At 35.8% G+C, this 25,611-nt stretch overlaps 1 protein-coding gene across 1 annotated transcript in view; it reads left to right on the forward strand.

The window, feature by feature from the left end:
• The window catches only part of AQP9 (aquaporin 9), a 61,147-nt gene that overhangs the window by 22,033 nt on the left and 13,503 nt on the right, over positions 1-25,611 (forward strand). The window contains exon 2 of the mRNA XM_051980729.1: positions 17,964-18,090. Within this exon, the coding sequence (XP_051836689.1) occupies positions 17,964-18,090 (127 nt within the window). The remainder of the gene's footprint in view (positions 1-17,963; positions 18,091-25,611) is intronic.

Consider the following 25,611-nt stretch of genomic DNA (forward strand, 5'->3'; position numbering starts at 1 on the left):
TTTATTTATAATCTCATTCTTTATGCCTAGATCATGAACCCATTTTGACCTTATTTTGGTGTGCAGTGTTAAGTGTGGGTCAATGCCGAGTTTCTGCCATACTAATTTCCAATTTTCCAAGCAGTTTTTGTCAAATAGTGAATTCTTATCCCAAAAGCTGGGGTCTTTGGGTTTGTCAAACACCAGATTATTAAAGTTATTGACTGTTTTGTCCTGTGAACCTAACCTATTCCACTGATCAACTAGTCTATTTCTTATCCAGAACCAAATGGTTTTGGTAATCACTGTTTTATAATATAGTTTTAGATCTGGTACAGCTAGGCCACCTTCATTTGATTTTTTTTCATTAGTTCTCTTGAAAGTCTTGACCTTTTGTTCTTCCAGATGAATTTTGTTGTTTTTTTTTAGGTCATTAAAATAGTTTTTTTGGGGAGTCTGATTGGTATAACACTAAATAAATAGATTAGTTTAGATAGTAATACAGAATTTCTTAATGGAAAAAGTGTTGAGCAAAATTAATGAACATAACAGCAAAGTTCAATAATATATTGTGTTCCCCACCTCTGTAAGCATGAGAAAAGGAGGAAAAGCCATTCTCATATTTTGTATGGACCAAGCTTAGTCATTCAAATTTTACAGCATGCACTTTGGTTTTGTTGTTATTGTCATTTCATTTCTATTTTTGTCATCACTGTGTAAGTGGTTTACCTGGCTCGGTTTCTTGTCTAACTTGTGACCTTAGCTATAGATTCTGATGAGAGTAATTTTCCATTCGCTAGTTTTTATGAGTTTTGTTCTTGGCTTTATTACTTATGCATTAAAAATATTATTCTGAGGAAGGATCCATAAGCTTTAACAGATATGCTAAAAGAGCGAGTGACACAAGGTGTAGAACCTCTGTATTGGATTCTCCCCTCTTCAGCCTATCCCTAACCCCATCCATAAGGGCTTCTGTTCTATGACCTTCAAATAAGTTACTAAGACCTTGGAAAGTTTAGTGGAAAGTATTCTGATCCTAAACTCAGAAAGTCTGGATTTGAATTCTAGATCTTATACTTGGTAGTCAGTTAGTCATTAAACTTCTCTGAAACTCAATTTCCTCAATTTAAAAAATGCATACAATAATACTCAGAAGATGTAACTTGCAAGTTTTGGGGGAGAAAAGCGCTTAGCAAAGCTTAAAATGCTATAAGACCATATAAGTGACAATTATTCTCCCAAAGCAAAGGTTTAAGAATGGTATCCTCCCCTTCCTCAAAATCTTCAGGCCCCCCATTGCATTCAGAATATAAATGCAAACTCTTTTGCCTGGTTTTGGAGCTCTTCTATGCCATGTCCCTTTCTAGCAGCATCTCACAACACTCTTGTACCTATGATTCAGGAAACCTGGAATAGTCATTGTTCCCAAAACATCCTCCCAGCTTTGCCATTTCCACATCTTTGCTCATAATAACACATCCACCCATCTCTGCCTAGTGTAACCCTGCCTATCCTTAAAGGCCAGTTCATAGTTCACCTCCTTGAAAAGCCTTGAAAAAATTTCTCAACTGGATGTAGTCTTTTCTCTTAGATATCCACAGCATTCTATGTGTCTCTTACTGAACTTAGGACCTTCTGCCTCCTACTCAAGTTAATAGTGTAGTGGTCTAATGGTCCAGGAAGACCCTGTGTTCTTCAACTTTGTTTCTTAGATTTGCACCTAGAGCAATCTCTCAGATCAGTGTTCATTATAGGAAAATTCTTTGTATAAGATATTATTGAAGAATTTTATAAGTTAGAAGCCAAGTTATCAGGAGTTTTAAGCGAAACTTTTCCATTTAATTTGACCTGACTCTGAATGCTTGTTAAGTCAGAATCAATGGAGTCGATGTGCAATATACAAAGTTCTACATTGTATGCTATTTATGAATTGATTAGTCAGTTAATAAATATTTATTAAACATGTACTATGTGCCAAGCCCTGTGCTCAGCACTGGGGATATAAAAAGCTATTTATTATTATTTCTAGAGGAGCTCACAATCTAATGAAAATAATGAAAGCAAATGATTAGGTACAAAAAATGATATACACAGGATAAATGTGAAATTAATAAAAGAGGTAAGGAACTAGAATCAAAAGGGATTGATATAAGTTTTCCTGTAGGGGATGGCATTTTAGTTGGGATTTCAAGGAAATCAGTAGGAGGGAGAAAATTCCAGGCAAGGAAGGTCAGCCAGAGAAAATGCATTCTGGGCAAGTATGTAGTTATATACTATTAATTTTGACTATTAATTCACAAAATTCACTTTGCTGCTTAACTTACTCTCTCATCATAAGATTTGGTGTCCAGTGGATGGCTGGAAAACCAAGTTGTTGCTAGCAGGTTGAGCGGTTCATTCAAGCATTGTGCTAGGTGCTTGGGGGGTCCGAATGCTTTGGATTGGAGCAGGACTACTGGTGAAAAAATACATATTTATATGTAAGAGGGAATGTTTTGTTCAGTCAAAGCTGGAGATTTGGAGGTATTCAGAGGCAAAAAAAAAAAAAAAAAAAAACATCGAAATATATGCTAAGTGGACATTCCTGCCGTAGAGAAAGTACAAGACCAATTTATATGAATAGGTCAGTGAGATTGTACTTCTCTCCAGGGCACAAACTGAATTCATTTTTACAAAATCTCTAGTCACTTATTTACAGAATATCACCAAACCAGTAGATAGGTATAACTGAGTGAATTTAAATCGATTACCCTAATGAAAAATGGAATGCCTTACTGTGAGGAGGATTATGAAACTAAAGAGGTAAGACATCTACCAACACATTACCTGAAGTAACAACAATCTCAGAGTGAAGGTTTTGAAGGAATCAAAGGAAAGAAGCTTCTACTGAACCTAAACTAAATGCCCTCACCTTAAGTGAAAGAATACTGCAGCATCCCATTGAATAGAGTACAGTACCAGCCGCATCCAATGGTTTGATGTGTCCAGCAGACATGTCACACACACACACACACACACACACACACACACACAGAGGATATCAGCTGAGCAACCTGCCCGACCCAGCTTGAGAGCAGCAAACCAGTAGTCCTGCTCCAATCCAAAGCATTCGGACCCCCCAAGCACCTAGCACAATGCTTGAATGAACCGCTCAACCTGCTAGCAACAACTTGGTTTTCCAGCCATCCACTGGACACCAAATCCTATGATGAGAGAGTAAGTTAAGCAGCAAAGTGACTCTTCCATCAACACCATAGCCCACAGTAAAATTCATGAGGACCTTACAGGGAAAGAAAGAATATGGAAAAACAACTGTTCTAGAATTGAGGGTTGCCTTGCCATCTATGGACATGTGACTTACAGAAAGTGTACTGGTTCAACCCTTCCCCACCACAGATTGTTTATTTGTGATAGAATATGTTCCTGGTATTGGGGGTAAAGGCAAAGGATGCTTCATGATTACTATTCTTACTATGACATTCGAGAAAATACCTTTACTAAAGAACTAAGTCTAGTGGCTGGTTTTTAAGAAATAGTACTTTTTGCCTCCTCAGTTTCATGTCAAGAAAATTTCTGGCATTATTTTTTACAAGATTTTGACCTCCACATTTTTCTCCCTCTCTCCCCTCCCCTCTTCTGAAGATGGTACACAGTTTGATATGGTTTACATATGGCTATCATGAAAAACATATTCCCATAGTAATTAAAATTATAAAAGAAGAAACAGATAAAAAAACAAATAATAAAGTGAAAACAATATGCTTTTTGATATTCAGAGAACTTCAGTTATGTATCTGGTTATGATAAACATTTTCCTTCATGAGTCCTTTGTACTTGTTTTATATTAATGTGTTTCTGAGAAGAGCTGAATCAATCATAGTTGATCATCATACCACATTGCTGATACTTGTATAGATATTTTCCTGTTCTCATATAATTTTGCTTCAGTTTGCATAAGTCTTTCCAGGGTTTTCTGAAATCTGCTTATTCATCATTTCTTATTGCACGATAGTGCAATTAAATCTATATATCATCTACTGACTAATTGTTAAAAGCAAAACATATCAGTAGGGGCTTGTGATCTAGAGTTGAGAACAGTTATTCACAGAGTTATCCCAAAACCTTAAAGGCAATGACAGACATCACTCTGGGGGTGAGTGAGCTCTAGTAGTTTTTTAAAACATATTAAAACTTTCTATTACTGTATAACTAGAAGAGGTGTTAGGAGTCATCCAATTTAACCATAATTTTATAGATGAGGACATGAAGAACCAGAAAGATTTTGACTTAATCAAGCTTACAAAAGTACTATGGGCAAAGTCAGGATACAAACTTACTAGTTCTTATATAAAATCCAACACCCCCTTTTACTACATCACTTTGCCTCTCTATCATCTTCAAAATACATTTCTGAATCTTTTCTCCCCATTCACAGATGAGAAAACTGAAGGCTAGCAAGTTTATGTCATTATATTCATTATATTCATGGGTTGCAGAGCCAAGATTCCAACCCAAGTCTTTTGATTTTTACCCAGAACCCTTTCCACCACATCATGCTGATTCGTTCAACATTCTCAAATCAATTGTAAACCTTTGTTCCCAGAGGTCATTATTAGATGTCCTTAACCTCATCCCTAAAATAGATATAGTGATACTTGCATCTGAAAATAGATATAGTAATATTATGTGGTAGCAGACTGAGAACTAGCCTTAGAAAAAGAAGGAATGTTGTATTGTATTTAAACCCTTCTCCTGCTATATGGTTCCTGTCAAACCTTGGGTGCCCCAAGCAGCTTTCCACCTACAAGTTGCAGAAGAACAGCTATCAATTTGTATTATTGAAGTTCTTTACACTAATGAAATTGCATATTTGGAACCCTTCTCACTTCTCTCCCCCAAATTCTCACCTTTTAAACTTGATGAGTTATTAATCATTTCACATGAGTTTATATACTTTTAAAGCTATAGCATATTACAAAATAAATGATCACATTATTCCTCACATAGAACCTGATCTTTATCTCAACCTTTTCACATTTTCTCTATGAATTATTTATCAAATTAGTTCTGTCACAACTGGTAAATCCTCAACATCCAGATTGTTTTGAAATTTCTTCCTTCCTACTCATCGCCTCCCACATATTTTGTGACTCATTTTTTTCTTTTAGGATGGCATTGTAAATATTCCTTTGACTTTCCAACTTAAAATACGGGATTTTTGTGGAGGATACAGAGGAATTACACACACACACACACACACACACACACACACACACACACACACACACACACAGAGACACAGAGAGTTCTTTGTAGTTGCCCTTGAGGAGTTTACAATTACTACAGCTGGCAAGAAAAAACACCTACCCATGAGGAAAGGTAATTAAGAAGATTTAATACTTCAATCAAATACAATATCATCCTTTACCAATGCAGATAATGAACTCTTGAGGACTTGCTAGGTGATGTAAGAGTGTTGTTCAGGCCAAAAAAAATAATTCATTACCTTGTAGCCAGGTTGGTCTGAACTTTGCTCACAGGGCAACAACAGAGCCTACTGTTTTGTACCTACTGTTCAAATCCTTTCCAGCTTGATAGAATCTGCTAGAATATACATTCAAAAACCCAGGATCACCTTCATGCCTCCTTGGAACAGCGGAATAGTATCTTTATGGAAAACTACTAACAGAGTATGATTACTTGACAACATGAGTAATAACAAATAATAAGTGACTTAAGACATCAGAGGAGAAGAAAATAAGCAAAGAAGTTTCATGAAATAGATGATATTTGAACGAATCAGTGAAGAACAAATAGGATTTGGAAAGATAGAAAGGAAGGAGGAAGCAAGTACAATCAAGAAGCTTTATTAAATATTTTGTATCTTAAATCTACTGTGCTAGGAATTAGGGATCAAACTGTCCCTGCTCTCAAAGGGCTTAAATTCTAATCGCATATGCATTCTATTTGTGAATTATAAATGCAAATTCTAATCACATGTGCAAATATCTGTAAAGACATCATATTCCAGAAAATAGGGAACTATTAAATTTTTTTGAGTAAGGGAATGACATGATGAAAATTGTATTTTAGGAAAATTAATCTGGAAGTAGTATGCAATTTAGGGAAAAACTGAGGTTAAAAAGGTTAGCTATTAGGTTGATATAATTAGTTCCAATGTGAAGGACTGAGCACCTAGATTAGGATACAATGGTGAGATTATAAATGAAGGGACAGATGCCAAAAAACAATTTGAAAGGAAAAAAAAAATCAACAATAGATAAAGAGAGGAAGGGAGAAGAAAAAAAAAAAAAAAACAGTGACTGATATGTCAAATTGTTCTACCCTCATATTGCATTTTTTCTTTCTTCCAAGATTTCTTAACAGTTTCATCACATGAAATGTATAGTGCACTCTGTGTGTGTGCGTATGTGTGTGTGTGTGTGTGTGTGTGTGTAGGATGAAAGGGTATTCTCTCATCAACAGATTCTCACTGCCTCCTCCCACCTGCCAATGACTGTAGTCATAGAAATTGAGGAGCAGGTAATGAAATAAAAAGATGCACGCATAAACATAAAGATGAATATTTTCCCTATGACTCCTTCTGAAGAAAAAAGTTTTTCCAATGGGTGTGGTCAACTCCATTGACTGTCAACTTCATTGATGGATGATTAACCCCTTACCATCCCTTAGAACACTGAACTCACCAGCTCTGCAAAGAATACAGATAAGGAGCAGCTTGGTGGAGTGGGATCTTTCCTTCTGTCCCTTTGTTTATAATTGGAGCAAAGGTATACACTTTGAAGCAAGGCTATTCCCCCAGAAAGAGGTATTGCATCCAGCAGGGAGCTGAGACATGCATTCTTAAGACATAAATGACAAAAAAGAGAAAGCAAGTTCAAAGACCAAAGTTTAGAAGTTGAGAAAAGAGTCAACTCCATAGATTCAAGGGAGAGCTAGCTCTGACAATTAGGAATTGAGATTGAAGGGAAGCAGACCCTGAGATGAGAACTAAACTGAGGAACCCATTCAGGAAAGATTCTGTGTCTAGTCAGAAGCAACATGATGACTCCTTGAAGAGAGAAAAAACATTAAGGCTCCAGTGCTAGAGGCATTGCCTTGGTGATATGCATTCCCTACATGTGTGCCACATCACTATAATGTATATTTATACTCATTCTCACATCTATTTGTGCACCAGGTTTATGGAAGGAATATTCTGGATCTACTGTTCTTAGTCTGCCATATTAGTAAATGGCTCAGTCAACAATTTTGATCTAATTGTGTCTACTGGCTGAATAGAGAACTGATGATTGGGGATTTTATATTTTAATTTTAGAAGTGCAAATCCACAGAGTATCTTATCCTTTGGTGAAATGATCCAGAAGAGGTAGAACAGGATAAAAAATGAAAATATTTAGTCCATTTCAAAAGATTCTTTAACACCCAGAAAAGTAAGAGAAAAAACTTTGTCAATGATATTTGACAAAGTAAAAACTACTTTAGGGGTCTTGACACCTGAGGGGCATCCTCCTCCACAGCAGTCTGGAGAAGTCATGCTTGTGTCTCTTGAACCTCTACTGCCTTATGCTGCATGGCAAACCCTTGTTCCCAGCTATTCCACCTCTTTTCCTTTGTCTTTTTTTTTTTTTTTTTTTTTGCCCCCGGGGATAAAGAATTCCTAGTTAGAGGCGTATTGATTATTTGGAGAGCAGATGAGAGAACTGTCCTCCAAGTCTTTCCATCTGGGTAGCATCTGCCAGAGATTACTCTCCACTAGCATATTATTGCCAGGGTTTCCTCCACATTGTGAGGCTCTGGAACAAGACCTTTTTTTGGACAGATATCTCACTCCACTCTGTGTCAGCTGCTTTGCTTTCAACTACATAAAATAAGATACTTTCTGGTCTTTCCCAACTTTCTGCCTCCCTTTTGTGGTGTGTTAGATCTCCCTTTAGATTAAAAAACTCTTTGAGGCAAGAACTGTCTTTTTATTGTCTTCCCAGGGTAGCACAACACCCGGCGCGTCATCAGAGAGGACTAATACCTCTGAGGTGAGGGCTGTTTGTCCCCCCAGCTCTCAAAAAGCGGTGTCCTGTGCAGGGGCCGCATTCCAGTACAATTTCACGGCGAACGGGCTAAATCAGGATGGGAGTAACTTCACTTGTTGGGGAGTTGGCGGGTGTCTACCCCAAGCACGCGGAGACTTCCCCAGTAGAATGGACAGATGAAAACACTTTTTTTCCAGCAGCCACGAAGGCAGCTGAAGCAGATGCCCCGGAGCGCTTGGAGCTCAGTCAGGCATTGACGGCACCACAGGCGCCCACAGCATTCCAGGTCATGCGCCGTGGTCCTGGCGTTGGTCTTGCCTCTGGCCTTCCCTGACTCCGGGAGAGAGTGTGACTGACTCACTTAAATCCAAGTCAGTCAGTTCTCGCCCAAATTGACATCACTATGTTATAGTCAAGTGACAGTGTGCCCGACCATGACTGATCAGAACGAGCTGGGGATGCTCTGCCAAAATAGTCCCTCTGAACCTTTGGGGTGGATTCTCCAAATTTGCACATCGTGCTCTTTTTGAGCTCCTTCAATTCTGCTTTGCTCATAGAGCACAGCACCTTCTCTGATGAGCTTCAGCCATGCTGAGCAGTCCGGAGCCAGCGGCTCCAGTCACAACCGATTCCAACTCTTTCTGACACAGGTGCTTTGGAGGGCTTAGAGCTTGGTCGGCATCAGAGTTGCCAAGGTGACTCGCTGCATCCCAGGACATTGCCAGTTGGTCTTGATCTTTGTCTTGCCATTCTGGACTAGAGAATGAGACTGACAATTTAGTGCAATTCAGATCCACTTAAATCCAATGCATATGCAAGTCAAGTAATTTCACTGATCTTCTTCCAAAAGGAAGGATAAACAATAAATGTTGATGGGATTGAATTGGATTTGATTAAATTAGGTTGGGTTGGATTGGATTGGGGGTACTTGAAACGCATGAAAGTACTGGTCCACAAATCCGCTTTTGTGCCACCCTTGAGTTAAGAATGATTTCTACATTTTAAAATACATTAAAATTTGGTTTAAAAAATGTAAAAACATTCTTAGCTCAAAGGCTATACAGGCTATAGTCTGTATTTGGACCACTAGCTGCAGTTTGCTGACCTTGTACTAAAGGATTAGTTTAAGGGATTATTTTTTTTTTAATTTCAAATAATTTTGTGGTACATTCCTTCAAAAAGTGAAGAAGCTGGTGCAGTTATATGGCACAATGGATAAAGCACTGATTCTGGTTTCAAGAGGATCTGAATTCAAATCTAATCTCAGATATTCAACACTGATTAGCTGTGCAACACTGGGGAAGTAAATTAATCCCAATTGCCTTGAAAAATAAATAAAATTTATTTTTAATAAGTAAAGAAGCACTGAACCATAAAGCAATATGTATTAAAAATAAAAAAGTGAAGAAGCAACTTCTCATTTATCAAATTAAACTGACACTATCAAGTAGCTACTGTGAGAGAGCTATGATACTAAGTACAGGACATATAAGCCATCCTCTCAAGTAGCTGATAAGCTTGCTGGGTAAACAAGGTATCAATATCTGGAGAGTATTTTTGTGTCTACAAGGTAAACAGTCCGAAAGATACCACTGAGGTATTAGATGATTAATTGCAAAATAAGTATTTTAGTGCTTTTAGTTCAGAGGAAGGCTAGATCCCTGTAGACTTGAATAGGCTAGTAAATCACCATAGAGTAGAGTAAAAAGCACTTGATCTGGGTCTCGTCACATAGAAATAGTATTAGATTTGTTTTCTTTGATTCCAAAGGATAGAACTAGAAGCAATAAGGAAATAGCCTTACATTCCATAGGGAAAAAAAAAAAAAAAAACAGAGTATACTATCCAGCCTTCAATTATGCTAAATATTTTTTACTCTCTATGTGCCCAGAATTGTACTAGCTGGACATTTTAAGTAATACCATGGTGTCATCCCTAACTTTGAGGAGTTTACAACTAAACTAGTTACTAGCTAAAATATAGTTGTCAAAGGCCTTTGACATTCAGATGGAACAGAAAAAGAAAAATTGACATGTACTACAAAATTATTCTGCCTATCCACAGGGAAACTTTCTGCACTCTCTTTATATGATTTGCTCTTGGTCAATTTAAGAGAACAACCAGTACTTGAGATGCCATCCCAGGCTTGAAAAAATCTTCTGAGCCAGGCTGGCCCTACCTTTCTCCTCTTGACTTGTTTTTGTTAATTCAGTAAGTTATGGAGGACAAACATCTAAAAACAGGTAAAGTTCAAGATAAATAGGCAAGTTCTACCTACTGCTATGAATCAGAAATGGGAAAATAATGATATATTGCTTACTCATCAATCAGCCACCTCATCAATCTAGTTTGAAATAATCCATATCCCCAAAATGATATCTTTTTAAAGAAAAAAAGATCAATTATAAGCTTCATTCAAATTTTATATATATTAGATTTAGGGGAAATAATGACATTAAACCCACAAGAAATATATCTTTGACAGTTTACACTGAGCTCTTCCTATAACAGAGGGTTTGTGTGCTTATTTTAAATTTTTTTATTTATTTAAAATTTAAATTAAGAAAACAAATTGCCATGGGCACATCTAACATAAGGATTCAAAATATAAAGCAATATATCTCCATTTCAAGAAAGCCTAAAAATGAATACTGTAATTGTGTTCAGAGCTGTCCATCTTTTTTTTGCTTCCTTGTAGATTTTCTTTTGTTCTCTGCTGTGCAATTTTTACTTTATTTTTTCTTTTCTTCTCCCCCATCTCCCACCCAGGTTATAATTAAGCCTCACACATATACATACACATATACAAAAGTATATAGAGATTTCTATAATCATATACATATATAAACAAATGTGTTTATATGTATTGATAAATATATATATATGTATGTAAATATATAAAGACTATGGTATGTTTTGTTTGTCTTCTGTTTGTCCAAAAGTGGAAAGCATCTTTCTTCATAAGTCCAGTATGTTTTTCTAAATCACTAACTCATCATTTTCTACACAACAGCAATATTCCAACCTTATACTGTCTAGTTATTTTAAATTGTCTGATTAATATGGCTGACATAGTTTGCTTATTTTTCCTCTTTTGATTAAACCTGTGTTAGCTTTAACTTTGTCTGAGATCATGATTACTATCTGGGTTTTTTTTTTAAAAAAACCTAATAAATTCTACTCCTGATCTTTATGTTTATGTCTCTTATTTTCTATTCCTCTTCTCTTTTCTGCTTTACTTCTACTTTCTACCTTGCCCTTCTATTATTTAGCCTACCCTCACAAGAATCCCTCCCTTATCCTTTCCCCTGTCCTCTTACTTTCTTGTTTCTTTCTGCAGGTAGAGTTTTATAGTCTTCCAAATATATATGTTGTTCCCTTTTAATCCCAATCCCATTAATCTACATTCTCTTCAATATAAAACAGAGGTTTTTTAACATTTTTTGTGTTTCATGGATGTATTTGGCAGTCTGGTGAGGCTCACAGGCACTTCAGAATAATGTTTTAATATGCAAAAAGTGACATTTAAATACAATTATTAGATTATTTTTTCAAAAATTCACAAACCCCAGGTTAAGAACTCCTTTATAAAAGGTCCAAAGTGTTTGCAAATTTTAAAGTAAAGGTACCTATCAGTTACCATAAGAACAATCTACATCCAGATATATTTGCTGCCTTTATACTTGCCTTCAGGATGACCTGAAGAGTTTACATATAATCATAGTATAACCCCACTTTTGGCCTTGACCACAGGGTCACTGAAGACAAAAACATAATAGAAAAAGATTTTCAAAATGGACATTTGCCCAGCATTCCCTAAATTTCTGGATCTGAGAAGCATAATGGAGGCATCCTAGTACAACTCAAACTTCCTCCTTAGAAATTCTTCCCACTAGTCTATTTAACCTCGAGGTCAGGTTATAGTGGGTATCAATAATGGTGGGTAAAGCACCAACAAAAAAATACCCCATATGAGGTCACAAAGAGTCAAATGCAACTGAAAAGTGGCTGAACAAAGGCAAAATGTGTAAACTTTTTGAAATAATTACTGTTGAGAAATTTTCATTTTTACCTAATACTTCCTACCTCTTTTAGGCCCATTTGTCTTTTGGTCAAACCTTGACAGGGATGAGAAAAAAGCATAAAGTACAAGGAAGTTGAGAGAAGTGAGAGACCAATAAGGGCCAGAACATTCAGTGAAAGCTTGATGGAGGAAGAAACTCTTAGTCTGGGTTTTTGTTGAACTTGAAGAGGTAAAAAGGCAGAGAAAAGGCATTCTGTGAAAAGGCAGAGGTAAGTGGATGGGCACAGCATAACCTCAAGGGAACTTATACTTCATGTCCTTTGGAACATTTCCAAACAGGTAGAAAACTATAACATAGAGCTAAAAGGGGGAAACTGAAGACTAGAGAGATTCAGAATCACATAGGAAGTCAGTCAGTCATAGCAGAGCTGGAATTTGAACTCATGTCCTTTGACTTCAAAATCCAACACTTTTTTTTTTAAACTTCACCAAACTGTCTCCTAAAGAAAGATCAGTAGTGTGGAGTTCTGGTCAACAAACTAACACAATGGTGGTTATAAATAGTTTAAACTTTGTAAAAACAAAAAATCCTTTCACGAATTATCTCATTTGGAACTTTGTAATCACCTTGTAAGCTGATTACTACTATTTTATAAGTGAGCAAAGTAAGACTCAGTCGATGGATACATAGCCAGGTACTATTGGAAGTGAGGTCCAAATCCACATCTCTTCTAACTCCAAGTCCTGTCCTCTTTTCTGTAGAGGAGACATGATCCCTTTAAGAGCCAATCCTATCGTCTTCTAGTTGAGTAACAAAATGGGGGGAGTAGAGTTCTGAACATTCAAAGAAAGGGCTGAACCACCAATTTCAACACCATCCACAAACATGTTCAAGGTCTACCTCCCTAATAGAATGGATACCCCTATGGTAAAAAAAAAAAAAAGGAAGAAAATCAGATAGGAAAAGAAAAAGGAAATTTGAACTTTAGGGGAACACAATTATTTTCAGGACTGCAATTAAAAATTTACACCTTAGTAGGGCTTTGGAAAAATCTCAATATTCTGCAATATTCTACCCTACACAGTGGTGATGTCTGATTAGGACAGAATTTAACTCTCTTCTTATTTCTTCTCAGCTGCTACCCATGTGGCTTGCCTTTCCCTGTAAAGGATAAAAGACATTTTAGCATCTAGAATTTCTGAGGGCATCATTAATCACAATGAAATTCGACTGAGCAAAGACCTTGTTTGACTAATAAAATGATTTAAAGCTCTCTAGTGCACATGCATTAGAAACGATAAAAGCCAGAAAATGCTCCCCCAATGGGAGTTCTATACTAATGATATCATAGATCTTTTGTATATTATTATTTCATGACCTATTACTGGTTTGTCCAGGTCAGGGTTATCTTTAAGGGAATATATAGTCTTTTACTGGAAGCGATAGTATTTGGAGTCAAAGGACATGGGTTCAAATCCCAACTGATACTTACTATCTATATGATGTTAGATAAGTCATTTAACTATATTGGGTTTTAGTTGCCTCATCTGTAAAATGAGGCATAGGTCCTCTCTGAGAACCTTTCATATTCTGCAATTCTTATTATAATGCAGCCCTACTTCTTTATCCCATTCCTCTGACCAATCATTTTTTTGTATCTTCTTTTTCAAGGAAATAATGACAAATTGCTAGTGAGTTTAGAACTTATGTCCTGAGGATTGAGCTAGATTTAACCAAAAGCATAGTTTTAGTTTTGAGTTATTGCAATAGCTAAGGATTCTAAAAAAATAAAAGCCAGTCCTCCAGAAATTGATCCAGGAGTCTACCTGAAAAGTGCAATTTTGTTTTCAGTTCTTTAGAGACAAGGCAGTTAAATTTATGTCTAAATTTGAAGCTAGCCATGTGATTATGAAGATTAAACTGTATGCCTCTCCAAAGGCAGTACCCCAAATGAATATATATAGATATATATATATATATAAATAACTATATCTATTTATTTGTATATACCCACATCTCTCTCTATCTATCTATCTATCTATCTGTCTGTCTATCTAAACTTTTCCTAATGTTTAAAGATCCTCAGAGAGAAAAACAGGAAGGTACAGAGCACAAGATTTATTTGGAATCTAAGGACTTGAATTTGATGCCTAGATCTGTGGTGTGACCTTTGGCAAGTCAGTTAACCCTTTTGGTTATCAAATTTGGTTATCAAATGAGGGAGATGGACAAAATGGTTCCTAAGTTTCCTTCCTGCTCCAAATATAATACATCTAAGGTATTTAAAGAAAGCTATACCTTACTGACTTATTTAGCAATCACCACTGTCAGAAAATTATTTTAATTTCATCTCTCACACTACAATTTAAGCTTATTTATTTGTGTTGGACTTTGAAAGAAACGAAGGATGATTTATGGCCATGAGCTCTTTACAGATACTTTTCTGAGTTTTGTTGATGTCTTTGGTTTTTATCTTGCAGTCATTTTTGGATATTTTCCACTCGACTTTCTTCCTCTTAAAAATCAGTTTTCTTTGGTAACAAATGAAAAATAAAACAATGAGTAAAACCAAGTAACCCAGAGACTGACAGTACATGTAACTCCTTAAACATAGTGCCCCATTTCTTTACTAAAAGGAGTAATACAGTCTTCTCTGGAACAGACTGGCTAGAACAATTACTCAGTATTGGCTTCATTTTAGGATTCATTTTATTCAAATTGTTGCAGTCATACTGTGGCAATGAGAAAAACTACATAATTTCTCGATTCAGCTCTTAGATTCTGTAAGTCTAAGCTGTTCTCTTTAATCTTGTTTTTCTGTGATTAAATATTCTTAATTTCCTTCTTCTTTAATGGATGTTTTGGAAGTTTCTATTTTTCCAATCTTTCTAAGTCATTTTCAATCTTGATTCTGTGCTCCAAAATATTCATCATCAATTTGATGTTACCGCACACTGATTATTATGTTAAACATTCTAAGAATAGATAGATATCTATTGAGTTGTTGTGTGCAGAGCTTTAATGGGGGTCCCAATAGACATACAAAGGAAAAACTACAAAACAAAAGGACATAATTTGATGCAAAGTAAGTTGGTTGGTTGGTTGACTGTTGTCCTTCATACTAAAAGAGGATCAAAATGACATCACTATGTGAAAATTAATTTATAGTGTGTCCAACTGTGACTGATCAGACCAATACAAGCTCAGAATGCTTTGCCACAGTTCAGACACAAATAATCCCTATGAACATTTGGAGTTACTATATATAGTGACCATTGGAAATATAGAAAGTCAAAATTTCTTTACATTCGCCTTGCTGCAACTTCCTTTCTTGTCAGAGATGTGATAAGGTCATGCTAAGGAACAGGAAAGGAGAATCATTACTGAATTTCAATCTTTCTAATATATATACTAGCTATGTATCCCTGGACAAGTTAGTTACCATCTCAGTGTCTGTGGGCAACTCTCTTAAGACCACAGGGTACAGGTCTCCACGGGTACAGGAAATGATTCTGGGAGCTCTACACTGGTAAAAACCAAAGATTTAAGTTAAAATAAAAAGAAAAAAAATTGAGTGATGTTGTAGGGAGAATGGCTCTACTCCCTATAATCCTTTAAATTAGGAAATGTCACTAACTCAGAATGAAAGACATTTCTAGGAGAAGTCACTCTGTAAAAAGTAAATCACACTTTATCAAAATAAACATTTTGGCTCTTTGTCAATTAGGAGGAAGTCTTGGGACAGACAGAACTCCACCTCTTTTTAAATCCCTAAACTAGGTTGTCTTCATACTCCTTCATTTTCCTGATCTGCCAGGACAAACTGACTCACACTCTCTTCCATTATACTCCAGCTTTTAATTAGTGTCTCTCAAGCCAAGGTATCCATGTGGACTTTCCCCATTCTTCCCTATTCAATTGCTTCTCTTCTATCATCCACATTTGTCTGCTGACATCATGTTCATTTCTTCCTGATAACATTTGCTGGACAATAACTTGTCATTCTCTACCAGTTAAAGATGCACATGGATAGTTTTCTGTGCCTTTCTTTATACAACTGTATTGGTATCTCTATGTAATAGTTGTTTTCCTGAAAGAACTTCTGGATTACTTCCAACTTACCTTATATGTTTAAGGTTGCCTGATTGTATTCTCCTTTTTTTTTTTTTTTAAATAAGTTTTTATTGACAGAACCCATGCCAGGGTAATTTTTACAGCATTATTCCTTGCACTCACTTCTGTTCCGATTTTTCCCCTCCCTCCCTCCACCCACTCCCCCAGATGGCAAGCAATCCTTCACATGTTGAAAGGTTACAGTGTATCCTAGACACAATATATGTGTGCAGAACCGAACAGTTTTCTGTTGCACAGGGAGAATTGGATTCAGAAGGTATAAATAACCCGGAAGAAAAACAAAAATGCAAGCAGTTTATATTCATTTCCCAGTGTGCTTTCTTTGGGTGTAGTTGCTTCCGTCCATCCTTGATCAATTGAAGCTGAATTAGCTCTCTTTATCGAAGAGATCCACTTCCATCAGAATACATCCTCAAACAGTATCGTTATTGAGATATATAATGATCTCCTTGTTCTGCTCATTTCACTTAGCATCAATTCATGTAAGTCTCGCCTGACTGTATTCTCCGAAGGAAAGGACAGGAAGTTTCTGCCTTTTTTTTAGATTCCCAAAACTCAGCAGTGTCTGAATTTTTGATTTGTCTGAACTGGTTTATTTTGCAAGAGTAGACAGCTAGGGGTCACAATGAATAGACTGCCATGTCTACAGCTAGGAAGACTCATCTTCTTGAATTCAAATCCAGCTTAGATGCTTGCTAGTTGTGTGATCCCAGACAAATCACTTAACCCTGCTTGCCTCAGTTTTCTTCTCTGTAAAATGAGCTGAAGAAGGAAATGGCAAAACGCTCCATTATCTTTGCCAAAAAAAAACCCAAAAGGAGTCATGAAGAGTTGGATGTGACTGAAACCAATGAACAACAATTTGAGGAGTACAAGGGCAGTGTCTGTCTTTAAAAAAGTTATTCACCTGTTTTCTTTTTGCATCACCTTCATTTTCTTTTTAAACATTTTATTTTATTCTGAATTTCAGAAATAAAACAAATATTTACAGAATAGAATAGAATAGGAAAAAAAGATGATTGTACCTGAAATTGCAAATCTATTATGTATAATTTGCTATTCTTTTTAAAGTATATAATAAAGTTATCATGCACCTTTCTTTTTTCCCCCTTTTTTCTTCCCTTCCTACTCATCTCCCCAAGGTGGCTAACATTAGACACAAGTGTATATCTAAACAAATGTATATGTATAAAACTATTCTATATATCTGTCAGTTCTTTCTCTTTGTTTCCCACTATATTCCCCTCTATTCTTTTACCTAGTCATTTTTTTAAAATAAAGAATTAAAAAGTCATAAAAAAGCATTTACTAAAACTAAGCAACATATCAACCATGTCCCATGATACATGCAATATCCCATATCTAGAGTCTCCCATCTCTGCAAAGAAAAGAGAGAGGTGCATTATCTTCTCCTTTTTTGTAGCCAGGATGGTTATTATAACTATACTTTGTTCAGTTTTTATTGTCTTACACTGTTACAATGATCATATATACTATTTTCCTGGTTCTGCCTCCCTTAATTTGTATCAATTCATACAAGTCTTTCTAACTTTTTTCCTATACTTCGTTTCTTATAAGCATAATAATAGTCCATTACATTCCCTTATCAAAACTTGTTTACCTATTCCCCAATCAATTGGTACGTCACTTTGTTTCAGGCATATTACTACTATAAAAATGTTATTACAAATATATTTTAATGTATATTTCCCTTGCCTTTTACTCTGACATAATCAATCTAATTTATCTGCTTTTTTTTTTTTTTCCTCTTCAGGTCCTTGGATGTGGCTCTGTAGCCCAAGCCGTCCTTAGTCGAGGGGTTGCAGGTGGAATTGTAACCATAAATGTTGGTTTTGCAGTGGCTGTTGCAATGGCTGTTTATGTATCAGGAGGAGTCTCTGGTAAGTAGTACTTTTCCTCATCTCTATTCTCTTTTGTGTTCTACTCCCCATGAACTACCATTGAGAACAAAGATGTTTTAGTACAACATTTTTAAAGTCCATGTGTCAGGAACTGTGCTAAGTGCTTCACAATTACCTCCTTTGATCATAATTCACAATAATCCTGAAATGCAGGCATTTCAGTCACATCCAGCTCTTTGTGAACCTCTTTAGGGTTCTCTTAACATTTTCTTCTCCAATTTATTTAACAAATCAGGGGCTGAAGCAAATGGGGTTAAGTGACTTGCCCAGGATCACACAGCTAGTAAGTACCTGAGGCCAGATTTGAACTCAGGAAGATGAGTCTTTCTGCCTCTAGGTCCGGTATTCTATCCACTGCACTATCCAGCTGCTATTACTATTCTCATTTTACAGAAGAAGAAATGGAGGTACATGGATTAAATGACTTGCGTAGAGTTACACTGTTAGTATCTGAGGCTTTATTTGAACTCAGATCTTTCTGTATTCTATCTATTGTTGTACTACTTAGCTGACAAAAAATTTTAAAAAGTCATAAAAATAGCTAGTGAATCCAGTTACTATATACAAGTGTCAGGGCCTTCATATACTTTTGAAGCCTTCTTCATACCTGGTTCAAGTTTTCTTCCCTGGAAAGGAAAATATAACTAGAGTAAGATGATGTTGGTTCAATTAAGAACTATCCTGGGAGGTCCAAAATAACCAGATGATTTTCAGATACAAGGAATAATTATGAATTTTACCTTAAATATTCTGCTTAATTTATAGAAAGGGGAAGATGCAAGAGAGCCAGAGATCTGTTGGATATCTTGATCTCTTTTCCTAGTACTTCTGCCCTACTAAATGTCAAATCTATTCAACAACTCCCATCATCTACCTTCTCTGTTCCCTCTTCTGGGACAGGGAGTATTTTTTGACAAAGCCCATCATTAATCAGAAATTTGGACTTAATTTCATCTGGATAATCCTTTTATTAATTTTTATTGACTTATTAAATCTATTAATAACTATTCCAAACCTCTTTAACTCAAATTCCTAAATCTACCTTCCATCTTCCCTCTGCTTTCTCATTAAATGACCTAATCTCCTACTTTACAGAAAAGATTCTATCTATCCAAAGTGAACTGCAGTCTCTAATCTGTACACATAAAATTTGCCTTTCCCTTCCCTCTTGTTTCCCAAGGATAATGTGGACTTCCTCCTTATCAAGATCAACCCTCCAAGAGTGCTCTTAATCCCTATTCACTCTTATTCCCTCTGGTGCTTTGTTCTGTTAAACATTTCCACTCCCTCTTTTTTCTTCAAACTCTTTATTGGTTTCTTCTTTATTTGCTTCTTCCTTTCAACTTGTCATCATATTCAGACTTCTTCATCAAAAAAAATTTTCTGTAAATTTTCTTTGATCTTCCTGTTCTTTAAAACTATCTTCCTATTTTTCTTTCTTTTCCCTCCTAGTTTTTCTATCCTTTCTTCACTACCAAACTCCATTGATTGCCGTCATTTCCCCCACAATTCAGTAACTTCTCAACCTCTTGAAATGGTTTCCTCCCTTCCCAGTCTCTTAAATCCGATGTTTCCAAAGTCATCAACTTTCATCTCTTTACCCTCAAATTCTTTTTATGTCCTCATTTTCTTCATTATTTCTCAATAGGTTTCGACACTATTCTCTCCTCTCTTGAAATCCATGAAACCACCCAGTTGGGTTCATCTCTTAATCTCTTTGGACCCTCCTTTTCTATTCTTTCTTCTCTTACTCCTATGTGGGCATTCTCTAACACTCTAGTTCTCTTCTTTTTTCACTACATTCTTCCACTTGGCAACCTTATCTATTCCAATATAATTTCAATTATCTATCACCTCTGTATAAACTGCTACAAAATTTATGCCTCAACTACTTGCTTGAGGTTCAACTGACTAACATCTAATGCAAAACTATATGGTGACATACTGCTAACTTAATGTATCCAAAACTGAACTGATTATTATCACCATCATCCAAAACATGTCCTTTATTTTAAATGTTTCTATGTCTATTGATAGTGACAGAATTTTTCCAGTTAACCAGGCTCAAAATTGAAAGACATGGAATTTTAGCTACCAACTTTGACTTCATTGAATGACACTTCTCAGCCTAATGGCCGTTAGGTAGCACGACTGATAGAATATGGGGTCTAAAGTCAAAAAGATCCAAGTTCAAATCTAGCCTCAGATACTTAGCTTGTGACACTGGGCAAGTCACTTCATGTCTTATGCCTCAGTTTCCTCAACTGTAAAATGGAAAGAATAATAGCATCTACCTCAAAGAGTTGTGCAAATCAAGTGAGATAGTAATTGTAAAGCACTTAGCCTTATACCTGGCACATAGTAGATACTTAATAAGTTCTGTTTTCCTTTCCTTCTAGATCTTTATCTACATAGATACTGTCTCCTATTCCTTCAAACTGTGAAGACTTTAACCATTTAAGGAACCTACTCAGCTCACAAAGGGTCAGGATCAGGGGGAAGCAATAAATATGGGGATGATCATCCTATTCTATTATTCTTCCTGCTTAACGAACAAAATGTAAATACTTTCATCTGTCATTCAGAGCCTTTTCCCAACTTTAACAGATAGTACTCCCTTTTGTGCTATATTGGATATCCTGTCCATTGTCTGCACAAATGAATAATTATTATATCTCCCAACTGGATAGTATACTCCTTAAGGACTATGATTATATGTTGTTTCATCTTTGTTCCCTCACCATCAAGTATAGTACACTGCACATAATAGGTGTTTAATAAATAATTGTTAAATTGAATTTGCTGCCTGTCAAAGTGGATTTGAACTTAATCTAGTCTTTCAAAGGTATCCCAGGACATCTAGAGCCTAGTATGTAGTTAGCACTTAATAAAAACGTTTTGACTGATTTAAATTCTTGATGTACTTCCAGATTGCCAATCTGAACTAAAATGGCATTTATACCCAATCAGCCCATACTGCCCAACTCCTGAAAACATGGAGCTGTTTCAGCACCTACTAAAGGTCCCTGATATTCTAAACAACTTCTCACGCTTCATCTTTTTAAAAGAAGAAGGCCCTATTTTCTCTCACTATTAGAGTTCAAAAAAGGATGGTATACTTTGAAAGAAAGCTATGCAGGAAAGTTCATCTAACTTAGACTCTGTTTCTGAGCTGTATTACTTCCTATGGCTATGGGCTGATGTTGAATAAACTCTAACAGGGGTTTAAGATAAGATTCACTTATCATAGAGGATCACCATTAGTGAAGCAGTCTTTCCTAGCAATGATTTCTGCTGCATGGATGCTGAAGAGGGATTGATTATAACTCCCTGAGGGCCTCTTGAATCTGGGCAAGCTAGTAAAGAAATTCACTAGGCATGGAACTAAATCTCAGATCCTTGGTATTCTTTAATCCTGTTACTCTAGGAGTCCACAGTAAATTTTCTGGGTTTGAGTTACACTGATTCAAAGAATATCTTTATAGAGTGTGACCCGTATTTTAACTCACACATTACCTTGCTTCAAATACGATTCAAAGGCCTTAGGCACAGCAAGATGGTAATGACTTAATGGATAATTAACAGTGCTCATCAAGATTCTAGGCAAAATCACAAAATAAGAGGAACTGGATCCTTCTTATCTTACTTTCTCAATCTTCCATGGCCCGATTTTTCTTTCCCTACCAGTCATTTGGTACTCCCATTCTGATTTTTTTTATTTTTTAATCTTCCTGGAAGGAGCTCCTACTCCAAAATTACCTACCTCTAATCACTGATCTCAGACAGTCAAATTTTTTAAAAAGATTCAATCAAAAGAGAATTATTTATTATATGCCAGCCATATTAATATAATTTTAGATCTATGTGTATATATAATTGTGTATGTGTGTATCTTGTACATAGCTGTGTGTATGTGTATATATGTATACATATGTGTGTATATATATGTATACATAAATATATCTGTGCTTAACTATAGCTGCGTGGGGGAGGTAAAAAGGAAGAAAGGGGAAAAAACAAAATTTAAAAGCACAGCACAGAACAAAAGAAAATGCAAGGAAGTAAAGAAAAGATGAACAATTCTGAATGCAATTATCTTCTATTATTATATATATATTCTTCAAATAGAAATTTATTGTTATATATTTTGAATCCTCCCTCATGTTCTGCTGGGAACATGAAAAAAATTTTGTTTTTTGTTTTGTCTTTTTCTTTCTTTTCCTATTTAAAATTATTTTGCATTTACATTTTAAATAAACACATAAAAATTCCCTCTTCTTCCCCATGAGACCTTTCTCATGTCTGTTTCCCACCTTTATCCCATCTTTAGCAAAATTATTTTCTAAAATTCTCATATATTTAGGAAATATGATTAAAGAAATTTGGCAAAAAGTGACCAAAAGGATTAACTCTGGCACAGGATATTTACAATTTAAAAGATACAATTTTTAAAACATATATGAATGCCAGTTGGTGGCTATTTTGGAGAGCTTTTTGAATTGTGGACAATTCTTGGTATCCTTCTGGCCACTTGCTTCTTATTAACAGTAATAGTGAAGGACAACCAAGGCGACTGAGTGGTGACACAGATTAAGTGTTGGACTTGAAGTCAGAGCGATCTGAGGTTGAATCCTGCCTTAGTCACCTACTAGCCATATGCCTATGAATGAACAAATTCCTTAATTTCTATCAGCTTCAGGTTCCTCATGAGTAAAATGAAGATAGTAGCAGCACCTACTTCACAGGGTGGTTGTGAGGGTCAAATGAAATAACATATAAAAATTGTTTTGCAAATATTAAAGTCAAATATAAATGTTAGCTATTGTTCTCTAGAGTTTCTGTTGAGCAGGGCAAAAGAGAGCAATAAGAAAGAAAAATTAGGGCCATCTTATCTTGAGAGTTTCCATTTCCCTTTCTGGCACTCTTCCATCTCCTGGCACTACTATTACTTCATCCAAGACACTTTCCTCACTATAAATGGAATTCAATTATATTTACAAGATTTCAGAACCTGTGATTGAGAATCATATAGATTTAATTACTATTTTGGATAGATATGAAATGTTAGAACTTGAACTATTGTGGTATTGCCAAGGAGGCAGAAAACAGCATTATTCAGGAATTCACTTGTTATTTCTTCTGGTAGTCCAAATGTAAATGACCAACTCTCGAAGACAGTTCTGCTCCCCAATGCCCAATCTAATTCAGAAATAAATGAGAACTCATTGTTCTGAGGTGGCAACTTCCCCGGTTCTCTGGTCTTGGCTTAGGAGGAAAGGATGACCATCACCACAATGCCCAAGTTCTTTGACCCTTGGTTCTCTTGGCTCTTTTCCCGGACCTTCTGGGAAAGGAAAGATGGCAACAACTCAAATGAAGATAAGCAACATTTTTTTGGCCTCTCTATAATCCTCCTTTTCTTGATTGCTAAACATGTCCAGAAATAGAAAAACAAAATAAAACAAAACATGAAATATAGCCTCAATTTGAGGTTGGAGGTAATAATCCTAGGAAGAGAAAGACAAGGAGATTTTCATTACCTGTTTTTCTGTTCTAGGGTCTTCTAAGTACTTGGGTACAAAAGGTAACATTATTCCAGTAAATGTGTAAATAGGACACAAAGATGATTTCCAAATCCTTGGCAGGGAAAAACAAAGGTAACTTGGATTAGTATTTTTGTAGAAGAGCAGGATATATGTAATGTTTTCTGGGGTGGTGTCCTTTATCCAAAGTAACTGGAAATACCCCTTTAACTGTTAACTACTGTGCAGTCAATTTACCAATTAGAAGCATTTCCAAGGACCAGATGCGAGATTAATAACATAACAAAAGAGAAGTAATGCTAGGTCAGGCCCATGGTTCAAAAATGTCAAAAGTCAATATCTGAAGGTTATACCAATAGAGAGATACATAAAGTCATAAGAACATAGATTTTGAACTGGAAGGGAACTTTGAGTCCACCTTCTATCATTTTACAGATAGGGAACTAAGGTGTCGAGGAGTTATATAACTTACCCAACATTACAGAGGCAGTAAATAGAAGAGCTGGAAATTGAACCCAGGACCTCTGACTTTGAATCCAACATATTTTCCCTCTCTGTTGCATAGCCTCAGTTTGGTAATGGGAAAAGACCTAGATTTGGACTCTGAAGAACTGGTTTTGAATCATGGCTTTGCCACGCCCTACATGTATAACTACGAATACAATGTCATTATCCTAGTTTCTTCATCTGTTAAATGAAGGGGTTGGGTTAGAATATCTCAAAGGTTTCTCCTTTCTCTAAATCTTAGAATTATAGTGTCTAGGTATTAGAAGGCAAGTTAGATGCCATCTTCAAGAAACCTCATATAACTCAAAATAACCTTAGCTTTCCGAATGGCCCATTATGAATTAATCACCAATGAGTTTATCTAAATTTTCTTCCACTTATTTAATGTTTCTGACTCTTGGGAGAAGCCATTTGCTTTAAACTCCCTGTTTAAAGTTGTACTTCCTTTTATTTGTCCATTATTTAAGTTTTAGTTCTTTTTTTAATATTTTATTTTATTTTATTTAATAATAACTTTATATTGACAGAATCCATGCCAGGGTAATTTTTTTTAAACAACATTATCCCTTGCACTTGTTTCTGTTCCGATTTTTCCCCTCCTTCCCTCCACCCCCTCCCCTAGATGGCAAACAGTCCTATATATGTTAGATATGTTGCAGTATATCCTAGAAACAATATATGTTTGCAGAACTGAACAGTTCTCTTGTTGCACAGGGAGAATTGGATTCAGAAGATAAAAATAACCCGGGAATAAAAACAAAAATGCAGATAGAAGTTTTAGTTCTGGTTGTGAGATCTCCATATATAATAAATTATTTCAAATCTAGTTTCCTCCTATTTTCAACTATGTTTACAGTTATAACATATCTAATCAGATACTTGCCAGTGACTCTTTTTGGCATACAATTCCCCACTTTTTTGTCTTCCTGTATTCTTTAAATTTATTTTCTCCTTTTTCTTTTTCACCTGTATTCTGAAGACCACATTCCACAAACTGAAATCTCTTCTAAATATGGGTTTTGTTCTCTAGGGGAAAATATGTGTTCATTAGAGACACTTGTGACATAAGCTCAAAGATGATTTTTGCTATCTTTCTGTACAGTAAAAATGAGGATTCTTGTGATAAGAGCAAAATCAAAAAAAGGAATAAAGCCAGTTACTGACTGTACAGATGCAAAGACATCTGGGAAAGTAATGATGCACTCCACAGAGTAAAAACCATGCCTAAGGTCTTAACCAGAAAGGAACACAAAAGACATGGAGAAATCTATCTAGCCCAAGGTTACAAGAAAGTCCTAATGATTTTCTTTTTAATATAAGGGAAATATATTTGGCTAGAATGGAGAACACATTTCTCATATGCTACAAGAAACAAATTGAATTTCACTGTCCTGAACTACATGACAGCATTTTTTCAGGAACAAGTCACTGGAAGTGTCCTCTGTTCACA

The sequence above is a fragment of the Antechinus flavipes genome, chromosome 2 (genome assembly GCF_016432865.1).
Source record: "Antechinus flavipes isolate AdamAnt ecotype Samford, QLD, Australia chromosome 2, AdamAnt_v2, whole genome shotgun sequence".
Taxonomy (NCBI): Eukaryota; Metazoa; Chordata; class Mammalia; order Dasyuromorphia; family Dasyuridae; genus Antechinus; species Antechinus flavipes.